Source organism: Anabas testudineus, chromosome 3 (genome assembly GCF_900324465.2).
Source record: "Anabas testudineus chromosome 3, fAnaTes1.2, whole genome shotgun sequence".
NCBI lineage: Eukaryota > Metazoa > Chordata > Actinopteri > Anabantiformes > Anabantidae > Anabas > Anabas testudineus.
The window spans coordinates 17307238-17323942 of NC_046612.1; the positions used below are offsets into that span (position 1 = coordinate 17307238).

A 16705-nucleotide genomic window follows, 5' to 3' on the forward strand; every position below is an offset into this window, starting at 1 on the left:
CTCAGCTGTTTAGTCGAGTCAAACTGTTAAAGCAGGACGAGGAAACAGCGAGAGGCCCCTGGATTGACACGCTCTGCTCTGAAGCACACAGGTCACCTCGCTGAGTGAGCTGCTGCTGCCTTAATGTGTTAGGACCAAACACACGAACACATTCCAGTTGAGCTAAGGACACAGAGTGGAGGGTGAGAGAGGTTCAACATCACAGTGAATGAGAGAAGTGGAGAAAGAAACTAATCCAGGTGCCGACGTTTCTCTTTGAGATTACATTATTATTCATTCAACATGTGGTTGCAGATAACTTGTAGGAAAACATCTGGTTATTTATGGTTGATTCATTTATTTGTTTGGGTTTTTATACTGTGTCTTTGACTTGATGTAGATTTCAACTTACATCAGAATGACTGACTGAATGTTTCCTCTTGATATTTAAAGTTTTAGCGGTGAAGTGATGTAAAATCCCAGATAAAAATCATTCAAATGTGATGGTTGATGTTTTCACACTGTAATAAAAGTACTCTTGTTGAGCAATGTCATTTTTGTGTTACAACATGGCATTAAACACTTCGCCCCCCCCTCCGCCTCTTACTTAACAGACTAATCTCATAATAACATCAAAATCTCTCATTTGCACAGGAGCAACCTTTGTGTGAAAAGGGCTTAGAAAAGGCCAAAATGAGAATGTTGGTCATTTGACGTGTGAGGTAAAAGCCTCAGTTTAGGAGCATTCAAAACTTTAAAAATTATAAAAATAACATAACATGTTATAAAAATAATACGAGAATCCAATGTTGATGCAGATACGTCACAGACCTCTACCTTTCCTAAATCACTTTTCATACACAAATCACATTACTGAAAGCTGAAAGCAACAAATCAGTCAAATGTACAGTGGGAGTTTGAAGTGTCTTAATCTGGATCAGAGAGCTCGCTCATATGACGGAGGCTGCAGAGGAATGGCTGATCACATCTGTGATTTTCTGACTGTGTAGACGTTCAAGAGTCTTTCATGTACCCACAATGCTCCACTGCTGCTAATCCACAAGAAAGAAAATGTCACCTTTAAGATTCTAGATGCTGTTTTTGTGTTTTAACATTTCTATATTTATTAATTACACTCTAAGCAAAGCTTTTTTTTTCCTTCTCTTTCTCTCTTAGTCATCTTTTCCACTTTCAGCTGCAGCACTGCTTTACTGACTTAAAGACGTGTTTGATGTCTTTATTACCTGCAGCAGGCGTCCAATTTGAATCTCTTGTCAAGCTCACATTTGGTTAAAGAACAACACTGACTTTAACCACACCACTTTTATATCTCCTTTTAAAGTACCGACATCTACAGAACAGATATTTTCTATAGATGGGTCACAACTTTGGTTTACAGTATTTTCCATGAATAATGAAGACTAAGATGCTGAACCTGATAAATGCCATAGGCTACTTGTCATTGTGCCCATGTGATTTTAGCATATGGCAACACTCAGGGCTGAACAGCCTCATACCTGTTCCTGAGCAATTTCATTGTCGTATCACCTCTAAAGGAAATGGTAATAACATACTGTAATGTTTGTTGTTGATAGTTAAGTTTCATCTAAGCTTAGGCATAAAAACTACTGCATTAAGGTTAGATAAAAATTGACATGTGGAAATTAAAATGGACTGGAGATTTTCTAAAAGGATTCAAACAGTGATCAAAGTCAGACACTTTGTTGACTCAACCATATGGGAAAGATTTTACATCACTTAATCTAAATAAATGCTGATGAAAATTAGCCTCTTGACCATTAATGTGCACTATCTCCATCAAACAAATGAGTAAAATAAATGCTATGCGTACTATCTCCAGGGTCATGTTGCCTGTCAGGGAAACATATACGCCGTCATTTACTTTGCGCATGGACTATTACACTATATCCTTTAGCCACTGCTTGATCCTCCACTGCATCCACCCATCTCTTAATAAGTTGAAAACCAAGTCTCTCTGGCCAAGTTCAGCCTATTACCTAAAGGCCGGACTCCACTTTGTATTCATGAAAAGCTCCTAGCGTAACTCAACAAGCCTGATTCTTAAAGTAATTGGAGTATATTCAACATGAGAAGGAAGAAATAGTTCTTTTTGAAGTCTGGACTTTAATTTAACAATACATGTTGAATAAAGTTGTTCACATTTATGATGGAGACGTTTAGACAAAGTGGGTGTGTGTCCATGTGCCATATTATACTGTGTGGACAACCTCTTGTTTGCAGAGGTTCTGCTAGAGTTAAGACTTATTTTAGGATTTCAGTATGAGTTAGATTTGGGTTATGTATTTAATTGTGATTGTTAAGATTAGGGTTTCACGGCTGGGGAAGACATTTGGTTGTGTGTCCTACAGCATGTAGATCTGCATGTGTGTGTTGTGTGTGGTAAACTAAACAAAAGAGGGCGCTATTTGTCAGAGATTATTTTTATCTGCTAATTGTAACTCTTTCTGATGAATTATCTACATCCTCATCCTCACTGATGATTAAATTATTTAATTTCTATCAACATTTGTCCCTTTAAGGCAGCGACTATCTCTTGTGGCAAAAAATAGAAACTGGAGTTTTCATGTAATTTTTACTTTGTCAAGGCATGACGACATGAACATTAGTCACATTAAAGACAGCAAGGATGTACAGTCCATCTATCAAGAAACAAGTAAAGATCTGCATTATATTTGTACAAGCAGAGGAAATGTGGTCACGAGTCACTTGAGACACAAATCAAAGTCTAAATATAATACAAATATACAGCAAGCAGGACGACGGGAACAGAAACACATTTCATGTTGAGGAGGAGCTGATGCGGAAACAACAAACTGCATGGCCTTTAAAAAAAATACCAGCACACATCTCTGATATGTATACTGAAATACAGAGCAAGTGTCTTTGAAATGTAACTTGATTATTCACAGCTGTTTCTGCTTTTGGGTGATTTAGTGATGAGTTTAGTTTTTGAACATGTCACACAGCAGTTTCTCCATGGGAGTGTTTCCAATGGTCCTGTGGAAGAACAGCAGCTCTATCCGCTCTGAATTCACAAAACGCAGAGAGGGCAGAAGAAGAAGCAGCTTTCCAAACCTAAATACACACGAAAAAATTAAACAAGTAAAATCAGCTGCTGCATGTACAAACAAATACGTCGTATCATTACCTACAACGTTTCAACAGGGTGTTACCTGGCTGCTTGGCTGGGGTAGTGTGACCGGATGTGTTGTCCCAGCATCACTTGAGACTGATCCTGCAGGTTCTCCACTTGTTCGGGGTCTTTCAAACCACGAGTTTCTGTGGAAACAGTAAAACCACGTGAGTCACACAAATAATACTGTACACTGAAAACATGACACATATAATCTGAAGCAGCGTCATCAGTGTGTACTGATACTGAATGATGTTTGTGTTGTCAAAAGGAGTTGTTACTGATGTGTCACTAAGCATAAAGCATAAGCATAAAATCCTCTTTACTGTAATTAGAAATGTTAAACAGGACTTAATTGTTTCTGCTCTGCAGAATTTTGTGAGTTTGTTATGCTTACTATAGAAGAAGTTAAAAGCCAAACTGGTTGGAGTAAAATTAAAAATAGGTTAGTGTTGTTGCCTGTGCCTCACCTGGCTTGAAGAGCACAACAGCCTTGAGACAGGCAAACTCGGTGGGGTCGACAGCAAGCGTCTTGAAGCGGCTGAAGACCTCCTGCAGGAGGCGCAGGTCCAGGCTTGTGTAGCTGGTCTTTCCCTGCATGCCGGGGCAGAGGTCTGGCAGTGAGAGCAGCGGGCAGCTATCCAGCGGCAAAGACCACTGGATGGCACAGAGCAGGAAGAGCTCGCTCCACGCCTCCTCCAGCAGGATCACCTGGTGAAGAAGAAGAGTTGGGAGGTGACAATCTGGGAAAAGCTACTTGTTTGTACTGATTTCAGGTTTCTATAACAAACGTCAGGTGGCATAGCGTCTCACCTGGTCTCTGAAGGGCAAGTTAGAAAACACCGGCAGGTTCTTGGCCCACTTCACTGACATAAAGAGCAGCCTCGCCGAGGTCTCGTAAACGTTTTCAGAACTGGACGGGTAAAGGGCCATGTGATACTCCGAGGATGCTCTCTCTGGCTCGTTGCTGGTTACATCAATGTTTTCGTCAACTGATACAGAAAAGATGAGAACAAACCCACTTTAGTTCATCTTATATTCTGTTGCTGAATCCAACCCCTCATTGATCAGGTTCAGATTTGTTGATTTAAAATTTCTAAGATGAACATCAGTTTATTCTGATCTAAGCACCCCCTGTTTCAAATAACGAACCCTCCTCACCATCCTCAGGCTCCAGCTTGGCACAAGTCTCAGCCGTCATGAGGCTGGCCATGAAGCGGTGGTTGTTCTGGGGACTGACGCAGCGCTGGGGGGCGACAGAGGAGGTGATGGACATGGAGGAGGTGATGTGTGGCCAGGTGATGACAGAGCCAGTGGATGAGGAAGAGGAGGAGGACGATGAGGACGAGGACGAGGAGGTGGGTTCTCGTGTGGTGGCCAGGTGCTCCTTTTCTGGGTCCACATCAATGGAGTCCAGGCGGACCTGAGCTGTGCTGCGAGGCTGCCGCTCATTCTGCACCGCTGCAGTGAGGAAACGGACGAGACAGGAAATAACCTTGATGCCTTCATCACGTTTTAACCTCACACCGGTTCACACTTTAATCTCAGAGACTGAGAGTGAATGTTTCTAGCATGTTCAGATGCTATGTGTGTGAAATATTGCCATACACTCACACTCACCGTCTTTATTCATTCCCGCCTGCAGGCACTTTTTCAGCCGACACGCCTGGCACTGGTTACGATGAGCTTTGTCCACTGGACACATACCTGTACCGGCCTGGCACCTGTTAACCCACAAACAGTTTATTGTGACTTTACTCAGAACCACATAAAAAAATCAAGATAATTTAAAGTGGTGTGCATTCAGTGTAGTAAAAAGAATACATATAAAGTATAGGGCCTGAAAACATCTATTCTAACTATATGTTATAGGTTTATTCATTCATCATCATCATCATCATCATCATCATCATTATATATATACATAGTGCCAAACCACAACAAAACTGATCTCAGATTTGGGCCTGTAGAACAAAAATATTTGTGTTTCTCCTGATGTTTCTCATCTGTTCATAACTTTCTCTTGCCTGTAAATGAGCCTCCTCCTCACGCTGCGTTTGAAGAAGCCGCTGCAGCCGTTACAGGCGTAGATGCCGTAGTGTTTCCCGCTGCTGGTATCTCCGCATACTTTGCACACGAGAGCCAGGCTCAGAGCTTTGCCGGGGGCTGGACTCTTGGCTGTGAGTCAAACAAACTCAGGTCAGTTAGTGCCATTCTTGTAGTACGTTATTGTTTCATACAGTACATGTGCCGGCCATCTGCACTGTCAGCTCAGCCTGCATGGAGCTGGAGAGTCTGTCAAAACACACAGGTCACTATTGTAACAGCCTAAAAATCTCATTTAGTGGATGATTGAAATTGAAACAAAAAAAGCACTAATTAGAAATAAATTGTTTACAGATTACACTTTTTTTCAATTAAAAGATGCTGTTTAGTGACCTTGGAGGTATTTCTTGTTTTTAATTTCATAAAAATGTCTTTTATGTGTTTACTCCTTATCTTTCTGTTTTACTTAACAGTTTAAGACGTTAAATAGCACACTGACTGTGTGATGTCTAATATGAATTTCTCAAACAGAAACTGTTTTGTCTTGTTGTATTTTTCTTGACTACTTCAGAGCCACATTAACTTTCCAACTTTTAGCCTTCATGGACACCTGTTGCTGCTGCTGGTGGATGTGTGGAGCTCTTACCTCCTCTGCTGTCATCAGTCCCAGCACTGCCAGACGACTCAGTGGGGGAAGAGGACGGCATCATGGGGAATTTCGTCAGGTGATCCTCCATCATTTTTCACTGAAAACGTCTCCTTGATTGTTGAAGACTGCAGATAAAGTCTCTTGAGTTTAAAAATGACAAAATAGGTCTGAGAGCAAAACACACAAAAAGTTCCAGTTCCTTTTGTCGCAGCTAACGCGCTTGTGAATAGTTGAAACGTGTGTCTGTCGGGCCTGCAGTGGTCCCCAGTGGACAGATGGTAGGCCAAGCCTCTAGTGTGCTCCAGTCTTTGGTGTGGAGGTGCAGATGGTCTGGGGTCCTGCCATGAGCTCAAGCTGACACTTGTTGTACATCAACAGGTTGTGTGTCCTCCCTTTTAGCCGTCGGGGTCCGTCAGTGTCTGTGGGTGCTCCTCGGTGGCAGCTCCTCAAAAGGGAGCCCAGCGGGTGGAGGGGGAGGATTAGCCCCAAGCGCTGTGTAAGCAGCATGGTTATTTGTCATCCTCTTAATCTTTACTGTTCATCTACTGGATCAATCAGTCACATTGCCAGAACATTGGTGCTGCTCAGGCTCAGTTCTTCATCAAGTCTGCAAAAACAAACAAACAAACAAACAAACAAAAGGAAAGAAAGAATACGCAGTAATAGAGATGTCCCATAAAGCTGTCTGGTACAAGAGTGGTAACTTTAGACCAGTTCCCATCCAGCCTCGGCTCCCTGTGTCTGCGCTGCAGCCATCAGTCAACACTCCTCTTCTATCTGCATTTAAAGGGATGATTACACGAGACGCACATTATTATATTTACCGGCCTCTTCAATTTGTTTTTCCCCTCCTTTTCCTCCAAATTCCTGCTCCATTTACCCTGCTGTATATTTGATCTGTGTGATTGCTTCCAATTCATAATGACCCCCAGTGTTTGCTGAGGAGCTGCCTATTAACTCCCATTTGGCTCGTTCTGACAAACTAGAGATCATCCGCTTCTCTCTGGATGCCATGAGAAAAAGGCCACACAGGGAGTAATATAGAGTCGTGAATGGCTAATGTTTTGACCACAACTAAATTTGCTCATTCATGAGAGTGCCCCATCTATTATTAAGAAGCTAGAGTCATCATACATGTGGCATTTACACAGGCAGCAGCTAACAGGAGGGGCCTGAGTAAATGTGCAAAACTCAGTAGTAAACATATATAAATGGAAATGGCAGACAACTAGGTGCTAAATGAAAAGCACTGCACATTATTGGGTTGATTAATACAAGAACAGCCTCAATACACGCCACAAAAAATGTCAGGGAGGATCTGTGTAAAAGAAGAAACGTTCCTGTTCAAAACTCCAAAGCGTTTTCTGCTCATTTTCATTATCGTCTCTTCGCACAGTTGCACAGTTTAAGTGAATAATTGTTTTCTGACGAGAACACAAGCTGCTATTTTTCTGACATCTGTGCACTGGCGTGTGCAATGACTGTTGTTCTTCTCTTTGCTGTCCGTTGAGTTTGTACCACATGATAATAACTGTACTAATAACTGATCTCAGACTGGACATGTCAACACTGAAACTAAATGATTTAATTTTGAATAAAAACGTGACATAATATTTCTTCATAAAACTGGATCCCGTAAACCCCTGACACACAGCAAGATTTACATTGAGATACGTTATAAATGTCCAACATTGCTCTTCTTATAGACTATTTTTATATCTCCACTGTCTCCTGAAAAATCTGCCTCTTCAGTTGTTACATGTTCCACTGCCTTTAACATCGTCTATTCAGGCAGTGCACGGTGGATTAAAACCTTTACCAGGTTTTCCCAACGCGCTCTACAGCTGATGTGATCTGTGCAGTTGATTATCACTATGCAGGACTAAACCACATGATTTACATTTTAAAATAATTATTGTTGTTGTTTGGAGATGAGAAAATGAACAGCAGCCTCAAGAGTGGAAGTGTGTCTGGTCAGCTCCTCCTTCGATCCTGACCTCCTTCCAGCACGAAGACGCTCCATAATAACATCAATTAGATTCCTTCTTGTCCCTCCTCATGATTACTAAAACCATTAGAGGGCTTTGTGTACTTACGTAACATGTACCACTGTAAAAACCGATGCTATCTCACACAACTGTGGTGAAACTCGTTATAAAGCCTCGTGAAGCTGATTTGACTGATAATTCTCTGTAGGTTCATCATCACAATCGAGTCATTGATGCATACTGTGCAACATTTGATCAGCTATTAAAATCAAAAATGTTAATTATTACAGATTTAATTCATTGAGTTTGAGTGAGTTGAGTCAATTAATTTATGTTGAACACTTATTGGATATTTTTATTTATTTATATGTGCAAAAATGTTGAAAATAACAACTATTTTCTTTGTTTTTTTGTGACAGCACATTTCAGCTCTTTTCAAGTCTGAGTAGTAAATTATGCTGGAAGAGCAACATTTATGTCAATGTCAGCAAGATCCAGACCCACAATAACAGGGCGATGATTGAAAAAAACAAAGTGGAAAGCATTTAAGGAGATTAGACTCTGACCACATTTTGTCTGTCCGGGCACCGGCCACGGTTGACACGAGACTGAGGGGAAGAAACGCAATTAGCTCAGAAGATTAAAAGAGCAGCGAAGACACATTTCTTGTGGGCATCTTTAGCCATATGGTGGCTACTCTCTTCATCCTTGGCCAACACACTGTTGACCTTTGTAAGATTTACCAGTTAATTAGTCTTGTGAGATCAGGCTGTGCGTAAATTCACCCAATTACACGCTGATTACTGACGTGGATATGGAGACTTTTTTATGTCCAAAGAGAGTTCAGAAAACACATTAGGTTAACAGGGTAACATTTACATACGTCTGCTATAATACATATTTTAGTTGGTGCAGAACAATAATAGAGATTCAAAGCTTCAGAAATGCTGATTAATATTAAAGATTATTTAGTTTTTTGAGATACACTTTGACTTTGTTTGCATTTAAAATTACCTTTATACTTGATATGTAAAGATTCTTTGTTTCAAGAGTGAAAACACCCTAGAAACAGCCTGTGTCATATACAGATGAAAATCAACTGACTAGTATCTGCAGCCCCCTGCTCTTCATGTATTATGCAGCTTTAATTTACTGATAATGTGCTGCTTTAATATCTCATATGAAAAAGGACCTCATGAGTGGCAGCTTTATTGCTTTAATATTCATTGAAATCACCCGTATTATCGCCTGATATGATATGCACTGCGGAGGAGGGTTAGGCTTTACAAGCCCTCAAGTGACACCTGCTATAGGAGCGTGAAGGTGTTGATCAGATCTGCTCTCTATGTTTAGAACATGACTCTGCAGTGGAGATGAGCAGCTGCAGCCTGCTCACAGTTTACATAACAATAATAAGCTGCGGTACACAGTGACACCGTCAAGTTTTAGGCTCGTTTAGACTTGCTTACACGAGCAGGCCATAGATTATACCAAGACGAATAGATTAGCATGAGAGCAACCTCATATTACAATTCAAGTAAGGACTTGTGTTATGTAACAACTCTCTGCTGGTCTTCATATCAGTATTTTAGAACAAGTTTGATGAGCTGACTCACACCTCTATCAAGTCACACATTTGATTTTTACCAGGAATGCAGCAAATCATTAACATATATTAGTACCACTTTCACATAGTCACACCAAAATTTGTCAAATTAATTCTATAATTAAGTGTTTGTGTTGCTGTTGTTGTTGTTTTTTACGTTTTGATCTATCTAACGAGCAAACATGCTAGTGCATTGTGCTGAGATACTTAACTGGTACAAAATGTTTCATGTTTAATGGTGTGTTTTTTTTGCTAGTAAAAGTACAGTTTATAAAGTTATAGTTATTACTTCCAAAAACATGGGCTGTAGTTTTTTTACTATAAAAATGCTACTTGACAGATTAATGCTCATCGTGCCATCAAGTAAAAACACAAAAAATCCTGTTTGTCGGATTAAAAACTTACTAAAAAGTCCAAGATTGTCTGAGACGAGAAACAAAGAACTGGCTAAATGTCACACATCAGATGTTCTCTAACTAATCTAGTGAAATTCTTTTATTAAACTTTTTAAATTTACTTGTTTCTCTGGTTATTTTATGTTTACATTATTCACTAGAGGTACTTTAATATTCCAAACATGATTTTATGACAAACATGCTTTGCCATATCTGAGACCAACCTCCGTTAGTTCATCCGTTGGTCTTTACAACACATCTGATTACATCACCGGCCGAACACTCAGCAACCTCGTTGGTCTGAGCGGGTCACACGTATGAAAGAGGATAAACGAATACACTCATGCACACAGGAGAAGAGCGTCACTATGGATCACGAAGGAAACTCAAGGAGTGCGGAGATGAGGAGGTGGAGGGGGTTGGGACCTTAAATCTGATCTGGCCAGTGCTGACGACGGCAGTGTAGCTGCATCCTCACAGCAGCCCTGCATCAGTTGCTGCGTGTGTGTGTGTGTGTGTGTTATATAATAGCGTAATAAAGCTGCCTTTGGAATCTGACTGTGGCTGATGAGCCTCTTACCTGTGTCAGGTGGAAAGCTCTGGCAGCAGATCTTCACCTTCCACATCTCTCATCTCAACAGGTGTTGAGTTGAAAAAACAGATTAGTCTGTAACACAGTGAGAGAACAATGCTCCTGGTTGTTGTTTTAATTACTTAATTAACACATCGTACATTTTATTCATGGCAGTGAATCGTCCACAACACCGCATCATACATCACATCTGCCTTAAGGCTTTTACAGCCTCTCTGTAGGAATACATACACAACAATTTTAATGTTTGATCATTAATTATTTTGTTTTCATTATGCTGGACATGCTCTAATGTCTGTAATCTCTGGTATAGTCCAGTTCCTCTGTCCAGCTTTAGACCCCTGACCCATTCAGGGGCCCCTACAGATGTATTGGAGTCTGTGTGTAAACTGTTGACAGGAGTCTGTGCGGCTGTGTCCAGCTCTCTCTGTCCTGACCTAGATCTCTGACAGTAAACAGCTGCTTCCTAAAGCGACATCGTGCTGCCATCAGCAGAATGGTCCAGAGAGATAAATGTCAGATTGGACTTTGGCTGAGCCTCTTGATGCAGCTCAGGGCTCCGTGGTTTGTTTAGGAGATCTGCTGCAGACACTTAGCAGCCAACTGCTGGTGGCATTGTTTTGTTTTTCATTTTGTTTAAATAAAAACTGTCAGCACGGGCAATACAATAGAAACAGAGGCCTCGAGTCTGCTTCAGTGAGCATCACAAATAAATAATTAAATAATCACTTGCACTATAATCTGTGAACAGCTTGGAAAGACTGTGTTGCACTGTGCTGTACTCTAAGTGGTGTTGTAGACCACCCTTCTGTTACGTGATGGTCGTCCAGTTGATGTGGTGTCTTCACAAACCTCTGGTATCACCTGTGGGATAACATGACCTGGATGACCGAGAGTCTCCACTAACATTTTTTATCATTTTAATGCAGAATCGTTGGAAATTAATTAAGGTTAACATAATGATGATGCTTTTTTTGTCTGATTAACAAAACTCAAACACGGTGAGTTTACAGCAGACCATGAAATTCTTACATTTGAATTACGCTTTTTAATTATTTGGTAATCTTGCTTTAAAAAATACAAAAAGAATTAATACAATTGTTTCCAGATAATTATTATTTCAATGGATTAATGAACTGATTATTTCATAAATAATACTGCTGGAGAAATAAACAATTCAGAACAGCCCATCTTTAGATGTTATACAGTCCACATTATTTACTGAGGTTTTATTTGTTTTTGATAACAAAATGAATGAATACAACTAAAATACTGTAACCGCGAGTAGTTTAATTACGCTCAATTGTAAATGAACAGTTTTGACAACACAAACATTTAAGTTCAGTTCAATTTAGGAAAGTTCAAATAATCCTTTAAATTTTCAACTGTTGTTGAAAAGTTAAACTAAAAATTCCAGGTTTTCCAGCTGCTACCTCCATGAGCATTTCTAACCTTTCTAAACTTTATTTTTGCATCAGATGAGTAAAACAAACTAATTAGACCCAACTGGCAGATGCCCATCAGTCAAAGGCCTAATTTGCCTCGACCGCGGCTGCGGATTAGTTCCGATGACTTCAAATTAGATTAGGGTCCCTGTGGAAACACGATTACAGCAAATGAGGTAACTGAAATGACCATTGTTACAATACTGTGGGCTACATTACAGTGTCACTGCTTTGTCTTTGTCTTTACAAACGTGGTAGAAAAACCTCAGTGAAAAACCTGAGGGCAAAAAGTAGGAATTTTGTCTCATTTCTTACTAGATAATCTTGTTAAAATAAACATTTTTTTCTATTTTCAAGTTACATAATATAACATTTAAGGAGTATTTATATGCAGTAATCTATATTTTCATGTACATACATAAAAACAACATAGAAGTGTATGTTTTTATAAAAGAAAGATGTAATTTCACGACAAAGACAAATAAACATTGTCTTTATGAGGCCCAGGCGTGTACAGGAACAGTAGCTGCAGTGTTTACAACACATTCTTTCATTAACAAAGGACCCCCCCTTACAGTAGCTTTAATAGGGCTCTAATACCCCCCTCACCCCATCACCCTGTGGCTCATCTACTGACTGCTGACACAGCCATTACTCACAAGTGTAAAGCAGCTCTTTGGCGGTGCGGCTCAGCGGGTTCGTTAAGGTTTCAGGGGAGTGTCGCATGTTGGTTTGGGAGGAGGTCCGTGGAGTGCGAAGGGTCAGGCCAATGAGCAGCTGGGATTATCACCAGCCCACCATCTGCTATCCAAATAATAATCAGAGTGAGGAAATCAATCGCCTGAGTAAATATCATAGGTACGTAAGCTCATTTAACCCATAAAATAAAACTATCGGCCAATTTTCAGAGTGTTTTACTGCTGGACAGAAGAAGCTAGTTGTTGAAATAGTGAATTTTCTTTCATTGGACTGGTAGTGATCAAATGGGCCGTTTTAATATGAAGGAGGTGGGTTTTCTAAAAAGAACAGGAAGTTAGATTATTATAGTTTGGCTGTTGTCAACATGATCAATAGTTACACAGCTCCACAAACTCCACTGTACACTTAAACATGCTGATGCTCTCTAAGGACATTATCAACTCTTATAAAGTTTATAAATCAAAGAGAACAGATACTTTCTTAGTATCAGAATAATTCATTGATAGTTGTCACGCCATCCAAACAAACAACAAAGTACATCTGTGGTGCTGTATGTCCTGTCGTTTCTGTGTAATTCTCTGTATGTATGAGTACATATACTTTTTTGTATAAAAATATTGGACTATTTTATGACAATAAGCAGGCTGTAGACTCTCAGGCTAGTTTTTCACAATCAAACATGACAAGGCTATGACAGATTCTTGAGGAAAGTTGTGAGCATACTGTTACCATTGCCTGTGTTACATGTTAGTGCCTAAGCTGCACAATATGACCAATAATGGTCAGATTTATTCCTACAGAACACAGATGCTGCTCCATATGAGTCATGCAAACAACATGCAGAGCTTGTGGCCGCTAATTAAACAGATGCCTTTCTTGGCACATTTTTCCCGCCTTTTAATACATCACATTGTTATCTAATCGGCTCAGCCATAATCATCATTGTCCCCACATCCTCTTTTTTGAACACTATTATCTACAAACATTCAAATCTCCAACTGCCTTAATCCCAAAGAAAACAATTCACTTGTGGGCGGCAGCACATACTGTACATTATCAGGAGGCTCCTGTGCAGTATGTGTCACAGCAGTTCCTGTGTATTAACTAAATGCTATAGAAAACCAATATGGCCAGCCACAGAGAGAAAAAGGAAGATCCCATCTGATGCAACAAGATCCAGTCGATGTCACAGGGGGGTCATTTATTGTTCAGCTGTCAAGTGTGATGTTGCAAAGAGGTGTGAGTGGATGATTAACGAGCGGTGGCACATGTCAGGGAGTGAGAGTGTGGACCAGAGCGTGCTGGTCAGCTCGGGCTTCGCGGGACTCAGAGCTGCTGGCACATGGCCGAGCACGCTTCATCGCAGCACAGATACAGAGGAGGGGGCAGCTTGTCTCTTAAGATGTCCAGTGATACAACGTGCAGCCTGGAGGTTTACCCATGCAATACTCACTTCCAGATTAGTGATATGTGATAACAGGTACAGTACAAATTTGATATCAGCACCTGGTAAAAGATATTAGTGTTTACATGTCTCCTAGTTTGAGCATCCTGCTTGTTTCAACTGCATTTTACAGATGTTGGACATCTGATAAAACAGATATGTTTCAGATTACAATTGTATTCACAGTTGTAGTGGTTAGATCACTGCCCTCAGTGTGGGAGCCCTTAGTCAAGACCTCCTTACACTTACCCTGGCTTTGCCTTGTAAGTTGCTTTGAATAAAAGAATCTGATAAATGACTAAGTGCTTTATGTAGCAGTATTTTGTCTATTGTTTTCTATTTTACACTTGTATCTACAGTGATTGTGTACTGGTACATATAGTACAACTAACAGGTAGAGGTCAATTTTATTAATCCAGATTAATGGAAATTACATTACTCATAATGAGCCTTCACCTTTAAAAAGACACTAATAGCACAGGTAGTACTTTTGTTCTTAGAGCAGTCATCTTTGAACTCCAGGGTTAATAGTTTGATTCTTGGTCCTCCTGACTATATGTTGAGTTTTCTATGGATAAGACAACAAAACCCATAGTGATGTCATCTACTGTCATCTACCAGCTGATTAAGGCAATTAATAGAGTATGTCCTTGTTTACTATTATTCATTATACACCATGAACTCTCACCTAAGCTGACCTTACTGCACTGTACCTGAACACATCATGTGGTGCCACTGATGGAGGAGTAAAGATGCTGTTGTGAACATGCTGAAGTCACAGTGTGAAAAACACAGGCTCAAAAAAAAACAACATCCCTAAAATGTGATTGATTCTTGTTTTCCTACGATTACAACTTATGCTTTTGTGACCTCCTGCTCTTTTCTCTGGTGCTTTGTACACAAAATGTGTAAATGAAAATGACCATTGAATAAGAATAATAAATTATTTTGATGTTAATGCCAAGTCTAAATTGTTGGCATCCTCTCTTTTAAGACTAACTCATTTATGGTTTTCACTCCGTTCAACCTTCCAGTGTTGGGTGCCTCCAACTGTGTTTTGCTGGAACAACAGTACTGATCCATTTGTACTTCTCAATCATTTGATGTCAGCCTGACTTATTTAACCAGACTCAGAGAGGCTGATGCTAATGAAATACAGCAGAACTCATTTCACTTGCATTCGATATAGTGTGTGAAAACTTTCTTTAGGATTTGTGCTGCATGCATCTTGAGCAGCTTTGCAGCCAGTCAGGGCGCTGCCATGTAATCAGGATGGGAACTCGAGCTGTCCCTCGCCAGTTTGCTGTGGCCCCACTCATTATCTTATCTCCCATTGTAACCTGCTGTAATTCCCCCTCTCACGATTGATGATGTCGCTGCCTGATTACACCAAGACAAAACCTCCCTAAGATCACCTTTCCTTCCTGTAGCCAACTCCGCAAGCTCCATGAGGTCCACCGCAGAGGATGATAGGGGGTCGGTGAGCGTTGAGCGGCTGTCACATGCACATCAGGTTTGCATTTCTGAACAAGAATCAGCTGAGTGTTGTAATCTGTGGGTTATAACAAGGTGCTGTAATTAAGTAACATGTTTTAATATTCATGCTCAATACAAGATGGAATCTTTTCTTTGAAGATTGTAATTAAAACTGACTCATGTTTGATTGGATTAGACTAGGATTGCAATTATCTAGATGCAGCTAACAAGACACTCAGCAAAGTATCTGTGATAAGAGTCTTTGTGTGGTGGGTCACAAAAAGATATCAGAAAGCTGTGGTATAAAACATTTAGACCGAAGGCTCGCCTGCATCAGATCATGTCGCTGGCCTGCCTTGAACAAATCAGAAAGGTAGCCTGTGCTCTTTTTAAGTGAGACAGTGAACCTCATCTCTCCATGCGGCAGGTGGAGACAGATGCTTCATTATCCATGTCACAGGGGACAAAACAAGCCCGGGACCTGATGCCACCCCCCCCCCCACTGGCGTTTAGTTTCCAGTGTGCCGACACAAGGCAACCTTGGACCATCGCCGGGCCAAGCTCATCTCTGACCTCAGTGAGCGCAGGTCACAGGCAGAGTCACATTAAACTTTCAGAGGGCCCAAAGGTCCCCGTCAGCAGTGTTAACAGCAGCATTGTTCGGGCTCCCCCTGACTCAAAGGGACAAGTGTAACAAGGCACCCCCTCCAGTGGTCAGGGCCACCCCCTGGGTCCACAGATACAGTGACAAGCCTTCAGATCCGTCTCCCCCGAGTGTCTGTGAGTCAAATAGAGCAATAGGAATAGAAGATTTCAGAGCTGGTGCCTTATGCTTTATAAGCTGAGCGTAAATTCAGCGGTGCTGCACAGACACAGACACAGAGTGTTTGTGAAGAAGACATTTGTCAGACTACCACGAGGAGCGAGCCAGTGCAGATGTAGGATCAGGTTCAGATGATGGGATTGCCACTGAGACGGCTGATCACATTAAAGGTGCAGCCTGTCTGCACACCCTGCCAGCTGAGAGGGTCTAAATATACCTTCCCAATATGACAATTTAGACTTTTACAATTTTTTAAATGACAAAAAGTGTAAAAATTATTTACCCTTATATGACTCAATGTGTTTAGAGATGTATCCTTTATTTCTAAGAGAAAATAAAGACACATGGATTTTCTTAAAAAAAAAAAAACATGACTTGTTGCAGATAT

At 40.6% G+C, this 16705-nt stretch overlaps 1 protein-coding gene across 1 annotated transcript; it reads right to left on the bottom strand.

The window, feature by feature from the left end:
* Window positions 1–2963: 2963 nt before the first annotated feature.
* On the bottom strand, window positions 2964–5940 carry LOC113174666 (photoreceptor-specific nuclear receptor-like). Its single transcript, XM_026378749.1, has 8 exons — window positions 5847–5940; window positions 5182–5332; window positions 4775–4878; window positions 4316–4615; window positions 3968–4146; window positions 3625–3865; window positions 3195–3300; window positions 2964–3096 (listed from the first exon to the last, which is right to left on the bottom strand). Exons 1-8 carry the CDS (start codon window positions 5938–5940, stop codon window positions 2964–2966), a joined length of 1308 nt encoding a protein of 435 aa, XP_026234534.1.
* Between the last annotated feature and the right edge of the window lie 10765 nt (window positions 5941–16705).

Coding starts and splice junctions, on each gene's coding strand:
- LOC113174666 (XM_026378749.1), bottom strand. CDS start 5,940: ATGATGGAGGATCACCTGACGAAATTCCCCATGATGCCGTCCTCTTCC. Junction 5,333..5,846: donor GACTGATGACAGCAGAGGAG/GTAAGAGCTCCA, acceptor TTTGACTCACAG/CCAAGAGTCCAGCCCCCGGC. Junction 3,866..3,967: donor ACTTGCCCTTCAGAGACCAG/GTGAGACGCTAT, acceptor CTTCTTCACCAG/GTGATCCTGCTGGAGGAGGC.